The sequence below is a fragment of the Desmodus rotundus genome, chromosome 9 (genome assembly GCF_022682495.2).
Source record: "Desmodus rotundus isolate HL8 chromosome 9, HLdesRot8A.1, whole genome shotgun sequence".
Classification (NCBI taxonomy): Eukaryota; Metazoa; Chordata; class Mammalia; order Chiroptera; family Phyllostomidae; genus Desmodus; species Desmodus rotundus.
The window spans coordinates 90,375,370-90,398,152 of record NC_071395.1 but is presented as its reverse complement, the minus strand read 5'-3'; the positions used below and the strand labels follow the sequence as shown (position 1 = coordinate 90,398,152).

General features: G+C 34.7%; 1 protein-coding gene and 1 pseudogene across 6 annotated transcripts in view; both read left to right on the top strand.

Annotated features, from left to right (window-relative positions):
• Positions 1 to 22,783, top strand: part of TANC2 (tetratricopeptide repeat, ankyrin repeat and coiled-coil containing 2) — a 308,461-nt gene that overhangs the window by 110,453 nt on the left and 175,225 nt on the right. For 3 of the 6 annotated variants that reach the window (XM_053930697.2, XM_053930699.2, XM_053930698.2), the window contains exon 4: positions 8,435 to 8,506. In XM_053930697.2, the coding sequence (XP_053786672.1) occupies positions 8,435 to 8,506 (72 nt within the window). Of the gene's footprint in view, positions 1 to 8,434; positions 8,618 to 22,783 lie in introns of all 6 variants that reach the window. The other 3 variants (XM_053930694.2, XM_053930696.2, XM_053930695.2) reach the window with 1 other exon arrangement.
• LOC139441141 (zinc finger protein 160-like) lies at positions 13,439 to 14,955 on the top strand (annotated as a pseudogene).

The window sequence follows — 22,783 nt, the reverse complement described above, 5'->3', positions numbered from 1 at the left end:
TATTCTCCAGGGTGGGGCAACCCACATTGCTGCATTGTAGGGCTGTATGTGGGGGAGGGGTCTGCGAGGGAACAGTGCCACTTGCCCAGCTCTCTGCTGGCTTTCAGTCACTTCCTCCACTGTCTATAAGCAAATTGGACCCTTCTGGTACTGATTCCCAGGTGGGTGGTTTTGTGTATATTCTAGGACCCTGTGGTTCTTTCCAATGAACTCTCCTGTGAGGCTGGAAGTTTCTCCTGCTGCCTCAGTGCCCACAGGTTTTTTCAGTCAGAGTTTTGGAGGCTTTATTTCCCCATGCTTGAACCATGGGTTGTGAGATCTGTCTCTCTCCCCAGTTTTTCCCCCTGGTTTATCTGCACATGAATGTGGGACCTCCCGGTCCACCAGCCCCCGCCTTGCCCGAGCCAGTCCTCTAGCTGCCACCTTGCTGTGAGTCCTCTCCACCTGGCTGCCCATCTCTGCCCCTCCTTCCAGTCTGAATGAATGTTTCTTCTTTAACTCCTTGGTTCTCAGATTTCCCTACAGTTCAATTTTCTGACAGTTCTGGTTAATTTTTGTTTTTAAATTTGATGTTGTCCTTCTTTTGGTTGTGCAAGCAGGCAAAGTATATCTACCTATGCCTCCATCTTGGCCTGAAGTCTAGCAGCTTTTTTTTGGATTCCTTTGAATTTTCTATATAGGCAATCATGCCATGTGACTACAGATCCTATACTAGTTTTTACATTTTCTTGGCCTGTTTCCTGCCTAATAGATGGACTTATGAGAATATTACCAACTCACAGAGTGATATAAGCCTTGATATAAAAGGATATTTGGAATAATTTAGGCCAAACCCTTTGTTTCTGAAATATGTACAAGCCCTTGACTTTAGGAGTTAGTTTATCACCATGCTATGTTTTGTTTTGTTTTCCTGTGCACTTTTTAAAAATAAACTTTTATTGAAGGATAACAGTAAACTGAAAAATTTGCAAATCATGTATATAGTTCAATAAATTATCATGCTGGGGTTTTGGTTTATAAGCGTTATTTGGAGTATTTATAGAAGCTGAAAAATCAGAAGGCAGTTATTTAGAATAGGCATTGCTTTGGGCTAAAGAATTTTTAAAATTAACCTGAACTTTAATATCTAATAATCATCTGTATTAAATGCAAGACTTAGCAATAACTGAAATTTTTATTGAATTATAATTACTCCTAATAATTCTTTGGTGTCCATGTACTTGATGTCTGTGCTTTCTTATATCAGTTTTTGAATATCTAATCACCAGGTGGCTAGCATAAGTGAATTTTTTCTGTCAAATTAGCAGTTTGTGTTTTTCTGCCGTTATCTCCATCATCTTATTTCAGTAACTTTTATTTGATTGATTAAAGAAAAGTGGTCATTAAAAGAAAGGTAGAAAATAAAGATTAAGTAATTTGGAGTACCAGTAAACATTATTGTATATGCTTAGCTAATTTGATTTCCAGTTTTTGACTTCCTTTCTGTTATGAAATTATACATTCATTCCTTTCGCTATGCAACTTTTCAGTAGTTCCCACTAAAGTGTGCCAAGTGTAATATGGTTGATGAGAGGTCTTAAACATGCTCCTCTGATTTGACTTGGCTTCCTGCATTCCTATGACCTGTCATGAGGAGAGCATTCCCCATGTAATCACTGCCTCTTCAGTGAGTTGGCCTAATATCAGAGACACTGGAATAGTTCTGAACCTGAGAACCCAACCTAGATCAGCTGACTCATAGTCAGTCTTCAGACTTCATGAACATAAAGGTAACGTTGTTGTAGACTACTGAGATTTTGAGGTTGCCATGTGTCCAATAAAAATTAACACAGTCAAATTCTGTGACTGCTTCCCAGTACTTTTCTTTAGTTGAAATATATATATTTTTAGGTTTTTTTCTATAGCTACAATGAGTTCAAACACAATTTATAGGACAGAGAAGATGAAGAAAAATATTTTTAAACAGAAAAGTAAACTAGGACATTTAGATTGGACTAATTGCAGTATTATTCCTTAAGGAGTGTTATTAGGTTCTAAAATTATCAGCTAAGTTCTAATTTGGAACATCTCAAGTGAAAAGAGATGCTTCACCAACTCAAATTCATTCTTCTAGATATATTTATTACTTTAAAAGAATCTAAGGCTGATTTTTCTCAAAAGGATTTTTCAGGAAATTACACTCATGGCATGCCTCTTTGTTTATAAACCTTTAAAATACTATAATTTCATATTAATCAGTTTCAAGTTTATTCATGAAAGCCCAAAGATTAGAAATCTATTATGAGAGAAATAAACTTGAAAAATACATTTGGGATATACAATATCCATCTGGATCACAGTTCCAGATAGAGAAAAAAGAACAGTCGGAAGAGAAGAATTAGTTAACATAGTAAAAGAGAGCACCCAGAGTCTAATGAGAAGAAAAAATAGTTAAGACATATTCTGGTAAATTTTTAAACCTGAAAATAAGTAACAAATCCTAGATTTCTACTAAAAGAAATTTTGGGGAAAGATAATAGTGATCTAGACTATGGGAGTGGTAGGAGAAGTGAAGGAAGCGTGGCGGAAATGAAATCTATTTTAGGTTGATAATCTGCAGAACTGCTAATGCATTTGTTGCAAAGGGATGGTTGGAAAGAAATTAACAAAAATTACTAGGCTTCTGGTTTGAATAAATATATAAATAGATGGTATATATCTGCATAAATATATCTACAATTCATTTTAAGTATTTTAAAGTGCACAATTCAGTGCCTTTACTAGACGCCACTGAATTTAGTACATTTACAATGTTATACAATCATCAGTACCATCTAAATCATCACCCCAAAAGGAAATCCTATACATATTAAGTAGTCACTCCCCATTCCTTCCTCCTCATAGGCAACAACTAGTCTACTTTCTCTCTGGATTTGCCTGTTCTGAACATTTTGTGTAACTGGAATCATGTAGCATGTAGCCTTTTGTGTCTGCCTTCTTTCACTAGCATAATGTTTTGAGGGTTTATCAATATTGTAGCATGAATCAGGCCTTCATTCTTTTTACTGCTAAATATTTTTCCATTGTATAAGGAAACCACATTTTGTTTATTCATCCATCAGTTAATTACATTTGAGTTGTTTCAACTTTTTGGCTATTATGAATACTACTACTGCAAACATTGTGGTCTGAAAACCTTTTTCATTGCTTTGGGGTGTACACACAGAAAAGGGAAAACTGGCTTATATCGTAATTCTCTAACTTTTTGAAGAACTGCCAACCTGTTTTATACAGCAGTGATACCATTTTATATTCCCATCAGCAGTGTTCAAGGGTTCTCTTTCTCCACATCTTCACCAATACTTCTTTGTTGTTTGTCTTTTATTTTAGTTTTTAAAATAGCCATCCTAGTTGGTTTGAAGTGGTAGTTCATTGTGGTTTTGATTTGCATTTCTGTAATGACTAATAATGATGAGTATCTTTTAATGTGCTTATTGTTCATTTGTATATCTTCTTTGGAAAAATGTCTATTCAAGTCTTTTACCTATTTTTAAATTGTATTGTTTGTATTTTTATTGTTGAGTTGTAGGAGTTCTTTATATTTTCTGAATTCTAGACATTTAACAGATACATGATTGGCAGATATTTTCTATCATTCAGTGGGTTCCCTTTTCACTTTCTCAATAGCGCCCTTGATGCACAGATGTTTTATTTTCCAGTTTACTAATTCTCTGTCTTATCTGTTGTTCAGTCAATCTACTGAGTTTATATTTTCATAATTTTAAGTCAATCCTGGAATTCTGAACTTCTATTTTTCTCAAATATTAAGCACACTACTTTTTAAAAAAAACATGCAACATGATACAAACTTTTAATACAGCATTTGGTCACTACTTCTCAATAGAAACTCTCAGCATTTTTGACTCAGTAATTCTGTATTTAGGATCTAGATCTAGAAAGGACTGCATTCAGTGGCCATTAACAACAGACTGGTTAAATTATATTGGGTTGGCCAAAAAGTTCATTTAATTTTTTTCTGTAAGATGGCTCTAGTAGTGCTTAGTTGTCTTTAACTTCATTTGAAACAATTTTATTAGATTGTATTGCGACAACTGTCATATCAGCGTGAACTTTTAAAAATTTATCAAAATTGGTGAATTTTTGTGTAGCCATTTTAATATTAAAGATGGAAGAAAATAAGCAACATTTTTCAGCATATTATGCTTTATGATTTCAAGAAAGGCAAAAACACACTGAAGGCAAAAAAGGATTTGTGCAGTGTATGGAGAAGGTGCTGTGACTGATTGAACGTGTCGAAGTTTGGTGCTGAAGGTTTCTCACTGGACAATGCTCCACTGTTGGGTAGACCAGTTGAAGTTGACAGTGATCAAATCAAGGCATTAATTGAGAACAATCAACTTTATACCACGTGGAGATAGCCAACATACTCAAAATATCCAAATCAATAAAGTTACTGTTGAAAATGGTTTTGCAGAAAAAAACATACTGACTTTTTGGCCAACCCAATAATACATGATATACCACAGCAGTTTTCAAAATGAGCTAGAATTACATATGATGAAATTACAACTGTAACACAGTTGGGAACCCTAGGTAAAAAACTTGATTTAATCTTCTCAGTTTAAACTGCATTATCATTAGGGTGCATAGGTTCTTTTGGATTGGCAGTACAATTTACAACAGCCAAGTACTGGAACCAACCTAAGTGCCCATCAGCAAATGAGTGGATCCAAAAACTATGGTATATTTACACAATGGAATTCTACGCAGCAGAGAGAAAGAAGGAGCTTATACCCTTTGTAACAGCATGGATGGAACTGGAGAGCATTATGTTAAGTGAAATAAGCCAGACGGTGAGGGACAAATACCATATGATCTCACCTTTAACTGGAACATAATCAACAGAAGAAAAAAGCAAACAAAATATAACCAGAGACATTGAAGTTAAGAACAATCTAACAATAGTCAGGGGGGAGTAGGGAGGGGACAGTGAGGAGAGAGGATTACAGGAACTACTATGAAGGACAAAATCAAGGGGGACGGTGGAGGTGGGGGAGGTAGGTGGGTTCAGCTGCAGTGGGGTGGAGGGATGGGGAGAAAAGGCATACGACTGTAATTGAATAACAATAAAAATTAAAAAAAATAAACTGCATTATCATTATTTCATGGAAGACCATGTGCTTATTTTTTAAATCCCCCACTCTTTTTCCCCAGCATTACTGAGTTATGATTGACAAATACAGATTGTATGTATTTAAGGTATACAACATGATGTTTTGATACACATGTACTTCGTGAAGTGATTACCGCAATCAGGCTAATTAAGGTGTTCATTTGTTAAGATCTAGAATGTATTCATCTAATAACTGAAAGTTTGAACATCTTCCTTTTCCCTCACCCCCTCAACCCTAATAAGTACCATTCTTCTCTGTTACTTTGAGTTCAACTTTATTTTTAAGATTTAACATGTAAGTGAGATGATGTAGTATTCGTCCTTGTATATTTTGCTTATTTCACTTATCATATCCTCCAGGTTCATCCATGTTGTCACAAGAGGCAGGATTTCCTTTTCTGAGGATGAGTAATATTCCTCTTTATGTGTACATGTATGAAATCACATTTTCTTTATCATCAACTAAGATTATTTCCATATCATGGCTACTGTGAATAGTGCTGTAATCAGTGCAGGAATGCAAATATCTCTTTGAAATAGTAATTTTATTTCTTTTGATATATACTCACAAGTGGATTTGCCAGTTCATATGGTAGTCCTATTTTTAATTTTTTGAGGAGGCTCAATACTGTGTTCCAAAATGGTTGCACCAGTTTATATTCACACCAGCAGTATAAAAGGGTTCCCTTTTGTCCACATTATTGCTAATACTTGTTATCTTTTGACTTTTCTATAATAGTTGACCTAACAGGTATGAAGTGATACCTCATCATGGTTTTGATTTGCGTCTTTCTGATTATTAGTGATGTTGAACATCTTTTCATGTGCCCATTGGCCACTTTTGTGTCTTTGGAAAAGATGTTTTTTTGGACCCTTTGCTCATTTTTTAACTAGGTTATTTAGTTTTTTGCTATTGAGTATGAATTTCTTATATATTTGGATTTTAATTCCTTTCTGGATATATGATTTGCAATATTTTCTCCCATTCTGTAGGTTGCCTTTTTCTTTTTTTCTAACTTTTTTATTGTTGTTCAAGTACAGTTGTCTCCCTTTTCACCCCACCTTGCCCCCTGCCCCACCCATCCCCACTTTTTCATTTTTTTTATGGTTTCCTTTGCTGTGCAGAAACTATTTAGTTTGATGTAGTCTCAGTTGTTTATTTTTGCTTATGTTACTTGTACTTTTGATGTCAAATTCACAAAAAAATCATTGCCAAGACCAATTCCAAGGAGACTTTTCCTGTATCTTTTCTCCTGGAAGTTTTATGGTTTCAGTTTCTTACATTTATGTTTTTAACCCATTTTCACTTGATTTTTGTATATGGTATAAGATAAAGATCCAGTTTTGTTCCTTTGCATGTGTCTATCCCATTTTTCCAACACTATTTATTGAAGAGAATATCTTTTTCCCATTGTGTATTCTTGGTGCCCTTGTTGAAGATTAGTTGACTCTATATGTGTGGGTTTATTTCTAGGCTTTCTGTTCTGTTCAGTTGGTCTATTTGTATGTTGTGTGTGTGTTTGTATGCTAGTACCAAATTATTTTGATTATTATAGCTACATAATATAATTTGAAATCAGAAAGTGTGATGCCTCTGGCTTTGTCCTTCTTGCTCAAGATTACTTTAGCTCTTTCTTAGAAACTTTAGGATTTTAAAAAAATTTCAGTGAAGAATGCCATTGGAATTTTAATAGGGATTGCATTTAGTCTGTAGATCACTTTGGGTAGTATGGACATTTTACCAATATTAATTCTCCCAGTAAATGAACACAGGATATCTTTCCATTTATTTGTGCTTTTTAAAAAAAGATTTCATTTATTTATTTTTAGAGAGAGGGAGGGAGGCAGAAAGAAAGGGGCAGTAACTACAATATGTGGTTGCCTCTCCTGCACCTCGTATTGGGGTCCTGGCCTGCAACCCAGGCATGTGCCCTGACTGGGAATCGAACTGGTGACTCTTTGACTTGCAGGCTGGCATTCAGTCCACTGAGCCACACCAGCCAGGGCTATTTGTGCTTTTTAAATTTTCTTTTATCAGTGCCTTACAATTTTCAGTGTACAGGTATTTTGTCTCCTTCATTAAATTTATTCCTAAGTATCTCAGTCTTTTTCATGTTAAGCATACTGCTTTAAATTCTGTGCCTCCCAGTTCATCTTTATCCCTGTAAGACTGTTTCTTCTGCATGGTCTTTCTGATTTACATTTTTTATGTTATCTCTTTGTTATTGTTAATTAAGGGCCAGATATTGTGTATGAAATGTTGTGGAAATAAAGAGACCTATGGTGATGTTGTTATCTTCCTTTAAGGAGATTTATGTTTGTTTTTGGCAGACGCTAGCAATCTAAGATTGCCTTAATTTAATTTTGCGGTAGACATTTGGAGCTGAGTTTCAGTCCTGTAAAGGCCAGTCTAGTTTTGGTTTATATTTACTCCTAGAGAGTTGTCCTTTGGGCTTCCAAACAAAAATACTGGAGTTTTGCCAGGTCCCCCTACGCAACTTTGTTCTCCCTACATGGCAATATTTGTCTTCCCAGCTCTGTAAAACTGTCAAAAGCTTCTTCAGCTTCTTTAGTCTTCTGTAATTCTTCATCATGCTATTAACTTTCCAGTGCCTTCAGGAAGATTTAAAATATGTGTAGTTCTAGTTTTTCTTAGGGAAAAGTTGATCTGAAGTATATAATCTGCCATCCTCAGGAGTCAAAGTCAACAGCATATAAATGGAAGTAAATAGCATATAATTTACCCTTTTTAAAATGTTGGAGAAGTTTCAAAGATTACCATATAATAATGTCAGTCTTACCCACTTGTATTTTCACATACTTCCTTGGAGAAAGGGGATGAATAGTTACAGTGACCTAGTAGCAATTGCATATATTGGATTGTCAAGCAGGTATCTTTTTTTCATGTTTGTCTAATGGTGGGTGGGGGGTGGTGGTGGAATGAAGACTGTTATTCTAATTGTAATACTTACAGCTTTGTACTATAATTATGTTTTTATATGACTATATAATTCATGAGACAGAGAGCAAACTCCTTAGAACGATGACCCCATTTTACCCATGTTCAGTTCCCTAGTGCTAGACCTGGAGCTAAGTACCCAGTAAGTATAGAAATGAATATATGTGTTAAAAATATTGTATTTGGCTTTTTGTAGTGGAAATCAATATCAGTATATGCTATTCTGAATTATCCTGAAAGATACATTTTAATAGGAAAGGAAGAACTTCTCACCAGCTCTTTTGTTTCATCCTTTCTAACAGGTGGCATCTCCACAGAAAGCGACTGTGCTTTTGAGCCAGACTACGCCGTCCCACCACTTCCAGTGAGTGAAGGTATGCAGCACATTCGGATTATGGAGGGCATGTCTCGCTCTCTTCCATCCTCCCCCTTACTCACACATCAGTCTATCAGTGTTCGGCTCCAACCTGTGAAGAAGTTAACTGGTAAGGACTTTACCTAAATTTAGTATGTTTAACAGGAAACCTAATAGTATGACACTTTAGGTCATATCAGATATGTTTATATGAATCTTTAGGTTTTTCCACTTTGGCCTTCCTAATGTCACAGACTCTTGGAAAGTGGAGCTCCTACTGATTTTAATTTAGGGAATTAGAGTAGTACTCAGTTTGACAGATTGATGTATTTATTTTCTAAATTATCCATCTGTTGTGGACATATTTTTCTAGGCTTTCAGGAAATTTCAAGTTTTGCCAGAATACACTGTTGTTCTTATTTCATTTATCAGCTTGTTCATGTCAGATTAACAGATGGAGATATTATAATTTTAGGATAATAAGAGCTTCATAGTTCAGCAAAGGTACATTAGTCATGTTTTTGTTGGAAATCCTGAAGTGTATATTTCATATCTGCTTTTAAAAGTTGATTTAGGTATTTTCCTCTCCATTGTACATTCCTGCAACTTCTTAGGATATTTACTGTCATTCATAAGTTGTGGATTGCACTGACTTTAATTTGATCTCATATATATTGCCCATTCAGATAAAGTTGTTAGGTGTGCAACTGTCTTTATTAAATGAACTTTTGTTCTTTTAAGCTTTTTCAGGGAAGAAATTTTAGTATGTTGAATGATACTTACATGTGAAAATATGTAAGCCTGGTTCACTTTGTTAGATTTTTTTTAACATTATCAGTATGTATCCAAATGTCACTTAGTTGACTGGTATTGATGAGTTACGAGTGCATGGAGACAATGAATTAAGTCATTCCCAAAGGGTGTATTTACTTCCCGTGTGCCTGGCAATTAGCTAGACAGTAGGGGGGTTTGATTATCATATGACAATTCTAAAGAAACTAAGAGGAGAGGGGGTGAAATATAATTTTTAGATTCTTCCATTTATTTTGAATGAAACTTTTATAATGTATATATTTTTCATTAATAATATTTCTTTATTCTATAATTCCACAAAGAATAAGTCATGCCTCTTACATTACTTATTGTTTTTTAGGCATCTTGAAATAGCAGAGTCAAAGTCTACTGTTATTCTTGGATCATTAGATAAAAATAAGTAAAATAGTGACATTTTACTAAAATAATTATTTCCGTCTGACATCTAAAAATAAGATAAATTTTGTGATTGTGCTTGAATAAAATTTTATTGCTTAGAAATTCCTTCTTTTTCTTGAAGTTGAAAGTAGTATTTATTACTGAAAATAACAAATAACCAAATTTTCTGATGGCTGTCAAGTGGTTTCATTTTACCGTATACTTGGGAAGAAATAACAAGAAAAGTTCAGTTTCCTTGTAGAAGGTAGCTGGATTGCCTGAGGTTTTGGGATACCACTTTCCTATCCCATGTGCCTGTCATAGTTTGAACTTCAACTTAAATAGGCAACCTATATTTAAAAATGTATACAGTTAATAACAAAGTAAATAACATGCCTAATATCACAGAGGTGATACGGGGAAACCGTAATAAGAGGTATACTTGGTTAATTACATGTACGTACTCATTTTAATTTCACAGTGTGGAAGTATATGTATCTTCTCAAACAGTTTTATTTTCTGAAAAGACTGTCAAGAACCTAAGAATTTAAAGATTGAGACTTTCTTAATGAAAGGAATTTCTCTTATGAAAGAGGATGTTATGAAAATTTTTCTGTGGCCAATTTTCTGTTAGTTGAAGGACATGTTAAAAATTCTCTAGTTTAAACTGGAATAAATTTACTTAAAAATTTAACTTTAAAATATTAGTAAATTGTTCATCAGTTACCTTTTTTTTCCTAATTATATTTTGTTATGAATAAGTAAAAAAAAAATGTTGAATGGGGAAAGATTACCTGACCATAAGGAAATGTCTTCCAGAAAATAGTTCTTAACAAAATGCATTAATTTAATCTGGCCATTAGAGCTACACTTACTAATTTATCTATTTACATATATTTAAACTTCAAGTGCCTTATACTCCTAATATTTATACTACCAACCAAATTAAATAGGTAGGGCCAGATATAGTCAAGATATTTGTTTAGGCTGTACAATGGAATAGAGAGCTGAAAAAGACAAATTAAGGGCTCTGCCTTGAAGGTATTTATATTCCAGTTGGGAGAGAGACTGATGATAAACATATAACCAATAAATACATACTCTAATTTTAGGTAGTGACAAGTACTTTGAAGGTAATAAAGTAGGAAATAGGGTAGAGACAGACTGTGGTGGAGGTAGGATTTCTTTCTCTGGAGTGGTCAGAGAGAGTCAGAGGAGGAGATATTTGAACTGAAGTCTGAATAAGAAAAAGGAGCCAGTCAGGGGAAGATCTGGGCTCCTAGCCTTAGAGGCAGAGGGAACTGTCAGTGTAAAAGTCCTAAAGCAGCATAGGCAAGTTCCAGGAATTGAAAAAACATCAAGTGTGGCTTCCACTGAGTAAGTCAGAGGGGCAGGGATACTAGAATATAGTTGAAGAGTAGGCAGAAGGCAGAATCTTATTCCATAGGATTTTAAGCAGAGCTGGGATGGAAAGTAATATGATCTGATTTACCTTTTAATTGGATCTTGTTGGCAAGTGTATGAGAAATGGAGTATGAGGGACTAGCGTATCCCATTTTCCTTAACTTTGTACATGTTTTCCTAATCTTTAAATAGATCTTTAAGTTCTAACAAGTTAATAGAGTGGTGAAATAACAACCTTTTTTGTTTTGTTTTGTCTTGTAAGATATAATAAAGGAGTAACCTTTTCCTGTCATTGTTATTATATAACCTTTGTACTCCTGACATATTTGTACCTTCACATAGGTGTATATGAAGACGCATTTGCAAAAATAGGTCTGTTCCATTTCCAAATACTTTGACTTATCTTTAGTCTCCAGGAAGTGAGAATGGGGAAAGGCCTGCTCAAAGATAAATATAATTTGGAGCTTTAAAATTAATTTTTAAATATATATAGATATATAGTATATCTAAACACACACACACCCCTACATGTCTCACTTTATTCGGAACAAAAGCAAGTTAATACAGTAAAAATGGTTAAGGGAGAAACAGGCTCTGGGCTCATACTGCTGGAGTTTGTAATCCAGCTCTGAGAAAGTCACCTCACTACTGTGTGGTTCTGTTGCTTCACCTGTAAAATGGAGAAAACAGTGTGCCCTACCTCGTGGGGAATCATGCCTACCCATTGAGGATGATCACATCGTTTAATACTTGCTTAAAATAGCATTTGACAAATATCAAGTGGCCAGAATGTGTTAGCTGGTATTGTTAAAAATTTGTTTAAATTTGGTGAGAAGCTTTTAAAAATTACTTTTAACATTAATTATCAACTTAGAACTTTAAAATTTTTCATGTTTTAAAAGTCATATTTTTAATGAGTGATAGTGATTACGGTGATAATTCTCATTTGAATGCCTGCTGTGTGACTTACACACATTAGCTCACGTATTCTTCATTTTACAGATGAGTAAATTAAGTCTTACAGAAATCACATATCTTGCTCAAAATTATACAAATAGAAAGCTATAAGAGCCAGGGTAATATGCAGGCCCTTTAACTCCAAATTTGTTTCATTATACCAATAAAAAAAATGAGGTTTAGGGAAGTTACCCAACTCACCCAGGGCATCTAATATACCAAATAAGTCTTTTTATTCCAAGTAGTAGATGATATAGCCAGTGGTTTGAGCCAGTGATTTTCAGCCTTTCTCATCTCATGACACATATAAAGTAATTACTAAAGTTCTGTGGCGTGCCAAAAAATACATTATAGTTTTTGCTGACTTGACCAGAAATTAGGTAAAATTTTGATTCATTCACACAGGATGCTATTGTTGTGCTTGCTGTTGTCATTTTTTAATTTGACAATCTAAGGGAAAAGAGATGAGGGTCCCTGACTAAATTGTCAGGTATTGCATGTTTTATAAATTCTTGTGGCATATCATTTGAAAATTGCTGGTTTAATCAAAGGGAAACTAGAAGATATAGAGGTTGGGCAAGCCTCAAGGTTTATTTGACCTAGTTGGATGTTGCTGTGAATTTGAGAAGACATGAAGAAAGTGTACAGAGATAGCATACTGTTGTGGTAATGGACTTGCCATGGTTCTCTAGATTCTTAGTGTTCTTTCCAAGATGTTTTTGTTCATAATATCATAAAGACCGTCAGCATAGTTCTTGAAATATAGATAATTGGGAGTGTCAGTAGTCTATTCATTCAACACTTACTGAATTTATACTGTTTGCCCATTATGTATACTGTAAATTTAGTAGAAGTTAAATTTTGAATATTCACACTATTGGTAGGGATGTACATTGGTCAACCTTTTTGTAAGGCAGTTTGATACTATGTATCAAAATGTAATGCACATAATCCTTGACACAGCAGTTTTGTTGCTCAGATAAATTTGGAAAAGTTTGAAATGTATATGTATGTGTGCTTAGTAAAACATGAAAATCTCATTATCAGTGATAGTAATCCACTAGTGGTTTTTTTTTTTTTTAATTGTTATTTAATTACAGTTGTATGCCTTTTCTCCCCATCCCTTCACCCCACCCTAGGTGAACCCACTTCCCTCCCCCCTCTCCACCCTCCCCCTTGGATTTGTTCATGTGTCCTTTATAGTAGTTCCTGTAATCCCCTCTACCCACTGTCCCCGCCCCCACCCCCCACCCCCGCCCTTGCTATTGTTACATTGTTCTTAACTTCAATGTCTCTGGTTATATTTTGTTTGCTTTTTCCTTCTATTGCTTATGTTCCAGTTAAAGGTGAGATCATATGGTATTTGTCCCTCACTTCCTGGCTTATTTCACTTAGCATAATGCTCTCCAGTTTCATCCATGCTGTTGCAAAGGGTATAAGCTCCTTCTTTCTCTCTGCTGCGTAGAATTCCATTTCCACTAGTGTTTTTGAATGATACATACACACACACACATACATTTGGTGGTGGTGTTGAGACATAGTAACTGGCTCAAAAGTGGGAGAGGTGTTTATGAACAATACACAATTTTTTTGTATGCCTTTATATAGTGTTTGTATTTTTACCACATTAAAATCCAAAATCTCATGAGGCATTATAACAAAATAGACTATGACTTCCATTTCCTTATTGTATAAACTTGTGCAAATTTGCTCTGTATCAGTTTCCTTGTTTCTAAAATAGGAATAATAATAGTATATACCTAAACCAATGTCACCCCAATAAATTTAATTTTAAAATAAATAATAATAGAGCAAACACCATTATATATGTATAGTATATACCCCATAGGACTATTAAGAGAACTGGATGAGTTTGTATGTATAAACTTATAAGGCAGTATCTGACGTAGAGTAAATACTTCATAAATGTTAGCTACACTTATAATTTCAAAAGTGATGTGTGGGGGAGCAAAGGTTACACTGTGGAAAATTGACCTCTAAAGACTTGTTGCCTGAGGAGGAAGCCCAGAAGAAGAGGAAGACAGAAGAAAGAAAGAGGGTTCAGGAATGGCTCTTTCTCAGGGGTGGTTGTCATTCAGGGACGTTGCCATTGAATTCTCTCAGAAGGAGCGGGAATACCTGAACCCAGCTCGGAGGGCCCTGTACAAGCATATGATGTTGGAGGACTACAAGAACCTGCTCTCCTTGGAAATTTCTGTTTCTGAGCTGAATATTATCTCCATTTTAAAGCAAAAGAAATTAATCAGGACTCTGAAGAGTGAGTTGAAAATAGACCAACAAAAACTACCCCCTCAAAAAACCCCCCACAAATCAGTGGGAATGTATCAAAGGTGTAGACACAGATATCTGTTTTCCACATGTAATCAAAACATTAAAATCAACAAAAAACTATAATATAGGAGAAATCTTCCAAACTGTGATGTTTGGAAGACGTGAAAGCCACGTAATCATAGGTTTTTACTTTGGGGAAATAAAGGAAAATATGCATGACTTTGCATGTCAGTGGAAGGGTGATAAAACAAAAAACAAACAAATGACTATAACTCATAAAAACCATGGTTGTGATAGAAGAAAACATGGTCTAAGGCATGAAGAACACAAACCTGTTGGAAACAACCTTGGACTAAACTTTCATTCACATCTGGCTGATACGGAGATCTTTCAAACAGAAGGGAAATTTTATGAATGTAACCTAGTCAAGAAGTCTATCAACAGTACTTTCTCAGTTTTACCGTTTCAAAGAGTTACTGCTATTGGCCAAGGCAGCATTTTTAATATGTATGGGAATGATTTTAGGCATCCTTCAATACTGAAATAAAACCAGACAGCATAGAGGAAAAATTCTCACAAATGTAATGAGTGCAGCAAAGCCTTTATTGTGCATTCAAACCTAACTAGACATCGGTAAACCGTACTGAAGAGACACCTTATCAATGAAATGAGTGTGGCAAGGTATTTAGTGTACAAGATCACACCTTGCATGTCAGTAGGTAATTCATACTGGGAGAAACCTTACAAATGTAATGAGTGTTTTCAAGATTTTTTGAGTGAAAAAACACTCTGCAGGTCATCAGGTCATTCATACTGGAGAGACACTTTTCAAATGTAATAAATGTGGCAAAGGCTTTAGACTTCGTTCAGTCCTAATGAGACATCAGGTAGCCCAGAGTGAAGAGAAACCATATCAATGTAGCAAGTATGGCAAGTTGTTTCGTAACAAAATCACGCCTTGCAGACTATCAGAGTCTTCACACTGGCAAAAACCTTACAAATGTAATGTGTGGCAAGGCCTTTAGTGTATGTTCAATCCTAACTAGGCATCAGGTAACCCACAGAGAAGAGAAACCTTATCAATGTTAAAAAAAAAAAAAGAGAGAGAGAAAGAGACTTGTGTGACTTTCTATCAGGTATGTCAAATATGACATATGTCAAAGGGTTCTGAGCCTTTGGAAGGTGACCTTCAAGTAATTTATTTAACTGCCTCAAGTAAGTCCCTCTACTTTTCTGAGGAGTAACTTTCAAATACTGATATTGTTACCAAACAGCAATTGGGGTCCCACTGGCTGCTGCCACCCTCTGGGCAGAATTCCAGAGGCAAAGGTTTGGTGATAAAGGAAAGGAGTCTTTATTCAAAAGCTTCACAATTTTGGAAAAACAGCTTTCCACTGGAATTAGTCACTTCAGGCCTATCAATTAAGGCTGAACAACTAAGTTCTCCTATCATTTCCCCCTATTAGTTTTAATTATTTCTATAGGGTTAGTTTACAAACTAAAACAACATAAGATACAAAAGATACACGATTTTGGAAGAATGGCAGGCTTCTGCCTCAGAGATCATCCCAAAGAAGAATAACCCTGCCACCTTCTGCTGGGCCAGCCTGATCCTAGGCCACGCCCAGAATTCCTTCCCGATCAAAATACCAGCTGTTGGAAAATGCAGGCAGTCGCAGGATGATCATCCAGTCATCCTCAGGAAAGAAAAGTGGGAGAGCGAGCCAGGGCTCCAGAGCGCTTCTTTTACTCTGAAAGTTTTCACCCATAATTCCATGCATTCTGGAGGCATTCAGCTTCTCAGCCAATCTAGTCCTAGGCTGTTTACCATTGCCTTGGGCAAACTGCTCCTACAGCCCTTCCCTACTTCTCCCCAGTGATCTCATCAGAATTCTCTGTATCAGTATCAAATGGATTATTATCTAGTCTCTGGGAGAAAAGTAATTTTGGCCTAATTTTAAAAACATTTGCTACCAATAGATTGGAATGACTATGCAGCAAGCCAATATAGTAGATGGTAAATAATTCACAATAAACAATTTGATCATGCTGCATCCTAGTTATTTTAGATACTAGCTACAGTCAAAATATTTTCATTATGGATAAAATGTAATCATTGACTTGTTTCTGAGACATCCTGTGAAAATCATTTAAAACTTTTTTGAGTAAAAAGAACCTATACATAATGTTAGTGTACATAGTCTAATATATTTTAGTGTACTTATGATATGTTCTTCACATAAAACAATTATCTTGAAATTTTTGGAAACACTGGAATTCAAGACATACTTTAGTGAATTTTATTAGAAAAAATATAGGGTTGCTGTAAAGATTAAACAAGATTTCTTAAACATGCAACCTAGCATATAATAAATATTGAATGTTACTTTTCATTTTTCACTTTATAAAATAGAAACATAGTCTTGAGAAAAGTATTGAAAAGCCAATTTGAAAATACAAAGAGCCTAGAATTGTTAGTCCACATAGTCTGACTTATTTCAGTGTACTTATGATACTGTAGCATGAATAAATATGTTGCATTTTTAGAAAAAACATTGTGCATCAAGTTGTATTATGGTGAATTTTATTAATTAAAAAATATAGTCTAAGCTCCCATCAGTCCTAAATTAAGTATTTCTATTTTAATTTTCACCTGGATAAGTACCTTACCAAGTATTTTTTAAGACTAAATGAAAAATGTAAATGAAGTCTTTTAAACTCTTTGGAATACTAATACTAATTAAATTAGTTCTGGACCACATTCAAGTACGGTTTCTAGTTCAGACTCTAGTTTTATGGGTTAAAGATTGTGCTATTTAAACTTCAAGGTTTACTCAGCGGCAGAAGTGGGTCCCATTGCTGGCTCCATAGTTTTCAAGCAAAAAATAGAGAATGTTAGGTGGTTATTACTTAATTCAATTTAGATAATTTCAGTTATCATGAGTATTTTTAAAGAAAATCAGAGCTGAACAGTAATTAAAGTGGTAAAGAGGGATTTTATTCAGGAACTATTGCAATACGGAAAAAGAGAGCTCAGTTTAGAATTGGGTTCAATTCTAAAATATAGTAAAGACAGTTAAGGATTTACACCCAAGAAGCAAGGTAGGGAAGGCAGCAGTGGATGGAAAATTAGTAAGAGGAGAGAGACATCAAGAGCAGGATACTTGCTAAGCCAATTTAACAGAATTTTTGCTGAAGGCATGCCAGGATGATCAGATATCAAGGGTGAGGGGATTCTCACTGAACTGTGTTAGCAGGATTCTTGCTACAACTGGGCTAGGCTTCAGCTTGAGGATGAGGCCCAAGGATGAGGCATAGCGGAAAAGAAGAATTATTAGAAGGAACCCCACAAAGTTTAGTTAAGGAGAGAGTCCTGTCAGTATGTATATTTTGAGCACTTAAATGTCAACATACCTTATCAGATAAAGAATCCTTTTGAGATGTTTACACATACAAATTTGCATAGTGCCCTATTGTCTGTCAAGAGCCCAGGCTTTCTAGTAAGACAAAGAACTGTGCTAAAATGCTACAGTCAGTCATTTGTGAGCTTTATGTCTTACAATATGTAAGTAAGAGTAGTAATTCCTTAGGGTTGAGAGGAATACAGAAATGATTGTAGAGGGTTTCTCTGTGTGCCTAGCACTTACTGTGTCAAACATATGATTTGACAGTTAAATACTTTTTATTTTGCTCTACATAAAATTGTTATCACCTTACTGTGATCAACTCCTACTTATTAGAAATTCCGGTTAATAGCTATTATATCTTTGTTTAAATTAATAAATAAATTGTTGATAGATAAAAATGTTCAAAATGGAAGTCTATATGGGGAAAAATAAAAGGAATTCTAACAGGTAAAAAAACTTGGCAATCACCTGGTTAGTAATCTCTGATATCATTAGGGGGGAAGAAGAAATTTTTCTCTACCCTTCTAGATTCTTTCGGGTGGTCTAATAAGCAAATCTACATGAGAAAGATTAACAAGAGAACATAACCAAATTCACTTAAATATGTATGTATGGAAACCTCACATATATGAGAGAATCAGAGACACCACATACATGAGAAGTGCAGAGACAGGAAAGTAAAATAGAGTATGTATGGTATTGTGAGGAATAAGGTAATAAGAACCTTGGGACTTTAGAGAGTGGAGGAAGGTAATTCACAGGATAATAACAGCAGATATTTAGTAATTAGAAAATTGCCCTTCCTTATAGATAGGTCATAAAAAGTTATTTCTGGTAATAACTCTTATTATGAGCAAGACCCCCAAATTCTTTTTATTTTAATTGTTGTTCAGTTACAGTTGTCCTGCCCTTTGTCCCATTGCAGGTAGTTAAGGGAGGGGCAGAAGTTTGTCCTGAACCCACAGGATCTCAGTTGCCTTCAGCTTCAAGTAATTCACATGCCAAAGTAGCCCATCTTAGGGAGGCCTTAAGTCCCTTTTAGCTAGTATGTAGTGGTTCTAAGAGTTGGGTATCACTTTTGAATGTGGAAAATACCATGAAGGTTACAGGGCTAAAAATCCTTTTGTTGTTCATGCTTCCTCTGTGATCTTCCCCAGAAAACTCACCATGATTTTATGCCACAGTTCCTAGAAGTCTGTTTTATGCTTAATTGACCCTGTGTTTCCTACTAGTTTATCTGCCCACCTGCTATGGAATGTGAACAGTTTACAAAATGTCAAATGTTGAATGTAAAGATTAAATAATATTGGTCCTCAGAAATACTTCTTAGTCACAAAACATCATGAAAGGCAAATAAATAAATATCCATGACTCAGGAGAAATCCTCTTAGTAAGTCTCCGAATGGGAAGTAAATTATAGTGTGGGATTATATAAACTTTAGCACATTATAGTAATAGAATTTATTATAATTCTAAACCATATTTTTTCCTCATTCTATAAAATTGTGCCCAAATTGATTTATTCAGCCCATAAGAATAATAAATGTGTGGCATGACAGTATACTCTCTCACTGGGGTATACAGGGTGGGGCACAAGTAGACATACAGTTGTGAGTACCTGAAACAGAGTTTATTCCTATTCTTATCTTATTATGTATTAATTACTGTACTATTTTCCAAATGAACAACTGTAAACCTACTTTTGCCACCCCCCTTTATTTTAAACACCAGAGGGCAGAATGTTCCAAAGGAGATTTTCATTATGAATATATCATCCATTGTCATTCATTCTTTCATGTCATCGCCTGCAAATTTGGCCATTTTGGAATTATCTATGTGTATAAATGACCTGTTTTGTTTAGACAATGTAATGAACTCTGATATATACCAGACTTGATTGACTACCCATGTTTTTCTCCTTTTCTGGTTAAAGTCTATATTTCTGGCCCCGAAAGTGTTTTTTTTTAAAAAAAATAAGATATACATATGTGTGTGTGTGTACACATATGTGTGTGTACTGAATATATATATATTCACATTATAGTGAATACATAGATATGTACATACATATGTACACACACCTATATTATTTAGTGAATTTTATAAATTCACATTTGTTTAATGAACTAAGGAAAATGAGCAAAAGGAGATTTGAGATATATATATATATGATATACGTATATGGTAGTTCAATATGCCCTTTTATGTTCTAGTTACCAATAAAGACATTCTCAAAGAACCACCTGTCAGCTAATGATTTTTTCCACATGTTGAGGTTATAATTTAGAGGTAGCGTCACACATTTGGGGAAATTTTGTTCAGGGGCTAGGTAATAAAGTCAACATACCAAGCAAAAACTGTATATAATGAAAATTATCTTCAGAAGTTCCTAAATATCATTCATGGTGTTAATTAAACAGAAATACTGCTGCTCAATATGTCCAGCCCTGCCAGTTTATCTCACTCTTTTATTGACTGCCAGATGAATAGTCAGCTTTTGTGTAGAGGCTACATTATATGATTTTAAAGAATATTGTTTTCACTTCTCTATTAGTCATTACTGTTGCAAATTAAAGTCCTGATCTGGAGCAGTAACCATTCCTAGGAAAGGGAAAATCCCCCATTAGGAATCTGGCCAAAGCTTGAATTGATATAATTACAATGTATACTTTTCTACGAGAATAAGGATTTCACATATTTACCTCTTCATAAGTTACCCTACCTTAAGCACTGTAGAGTTTAGCACTGATAATTACTTCTTAGAGAAGCTTATAAAATGGGAAGATTGGAAAAAGAATGAATATAAAAAGAATCGGAAACTTAGTAAGTTTTAGAATGGTTTGCCTAAATTAATCACAAGGGAGTTAAAAATGAGTAGCCACGGGAATAGCGTAGCTCCTTAAATTGCTTTCTACCTTTACCTTAAGTTGAACCCAAATTTTCAGAAGTCAAACCAAACCTATATACTTTGCTTTTAAAGTATCTCAGCCATGTCTTCATCCCAGTCAGTTAGTGCAGAACATAAGCAACATTAAAATGAAAGCCAGAGAAAAATAATTTGTTGCCCAAATTTGTATTTTTTTTACAAATTATTCTGGAATCCATCTAATGCATGGATAAACTCAACTCAACTTGGAGGAGAGATGAACTTACCCTCCTTTTCCTAAGGTATTGAGTTTTTGGTATTCTAAAAATCACAACTAAAGAGAATTTCCCTCAAAAATAACCATTGTGGCAAGACAATACAGGGATGGGCAAAATTAGGTTTACAGTTGTGAATACACAAAACAGTTTATTCTTGTTTAACTTGTATGTCTTTTTTCCATACAGAGAGCTGTAAATCTACTTTTGCCCACCCGTGTATTTGATTTAGAAAGTGTACCAGATGGAAGAGATTAGACTATCAAGGAACCGAGGGGTGCTGTCCATGAACTTTTCAAATCCAACTTAAATGCTTCTTTTTAGGTTTGCCCTACAGTTTTCTGGATAGGTGAAATACAAAGTAATTGATGATCATTTGAAACAAATTTCTCACTTTGCACATTCTTTAGAAATCACTTATACTTCATTTCCAAGTTATCATTTTCTAAAGACATAAATAAGTAATGTTGGTACAGTAGGATTACTTTTATATTATTATCTTGTCTAGTAATTGTTTAACACTAGTCCACAGCATCTGTTTACTATAATTCTAAAATGAAATAGTTCTTTGCTACAAATATGTGCAATGTGATAAAACCAGATATTCAATCAAAAAAGTAACCTGAAAAAAATATTTTCTCTTCAGGCCATTTTCTGTCTGTTGAGTTCTATTGATAATCAATCCCCTTTTTTATCTTTGCATTTCACTTAAATAGGTATTTTTAAAATAAGATAACATAGATTTTTAGAATTTCAAACCTTTTATATTATATTTTATTTTCACACTTGCTTTAGGAAGAAAGTAGAAAATATATAATTAACCCATACTTCACTGATGATGAATTAGAGAATTGGAGTTAAGTGATTTACCCAGGGTTATATCTAGTGAACAGGTGAGCCATTATTACAAATACAGTCAGATAACCAGTCAAGTACATGTCCTTCCTGCTACATTGTAATCTTTTTTACTCACATTTTACTGAAGTTGTTATCATGCGTGGAGACAATTAATACATTATAAATTTATGACTAACAAACATAATTATACCAGAATTATTATTATAGTGGCAATGCTGCACACATAAGAGAACAGTGTAATAAATAAACTTACCTCATTGTTTTGCTTTATTTTGTATCAGAACATTTCATTAAATATGTGGTGATAGGAAAGAAACATTCATTGATATTATATAGAACAATTTCATATAGCAGCAATTTTCATTGGTGTGCTGTAAGAATTTTTAAAGCATAGAGTGCCAGTTTAGTTAGGGTCACTGACCTCTTTTCCCTTAGATTGTCAAATTAAAAAATTAAATAGTCAACACAACAATAGCTGTCCAGTGTGGATGAATCAAATTTATACCTGTTTATTTTTTGTCAGAACTGCAAAAAAAATTGGGGGGGTGTGCCACAGAATTTTAGTAATTAGTTCATGTGTGCCAAAGACAAAAAAGGTTGAAAATCACTGTCATGTAGACTTGCCCTATATAAATAGATGAATAGCACCAGTAGACCCTATGCTTCAGAAACCAACTGAACTTTTTTTTCTGTACAAGACAGTTCAGAGCCATGTCTACAATACTGCAGAGGGAATACCTTTACCACTGCTAAATCCATACATGAACCCTACCTCCACTTCTCCCACAATTGTTTTTCCAAACTACCCTGCTGTCCACTGGAAGGGAGGGGACTCTTCTGGATTCTTAGGAGGTGAGGAGAAACTATGACAACAGAAAGGTTCTACAAACCCAGGAGGGAAAGGCCTTCAGACTCATGGGATGGAACAGTAACCCTGACTCACCAGTGATTAATATAAGGCATTTCCTTGATCATGAGTGAAGGCTATGTGCATTTTCAGGAAGTTAGTTTTGAACCTTTCTGCATCTAGGAGGAATATGGGAGGT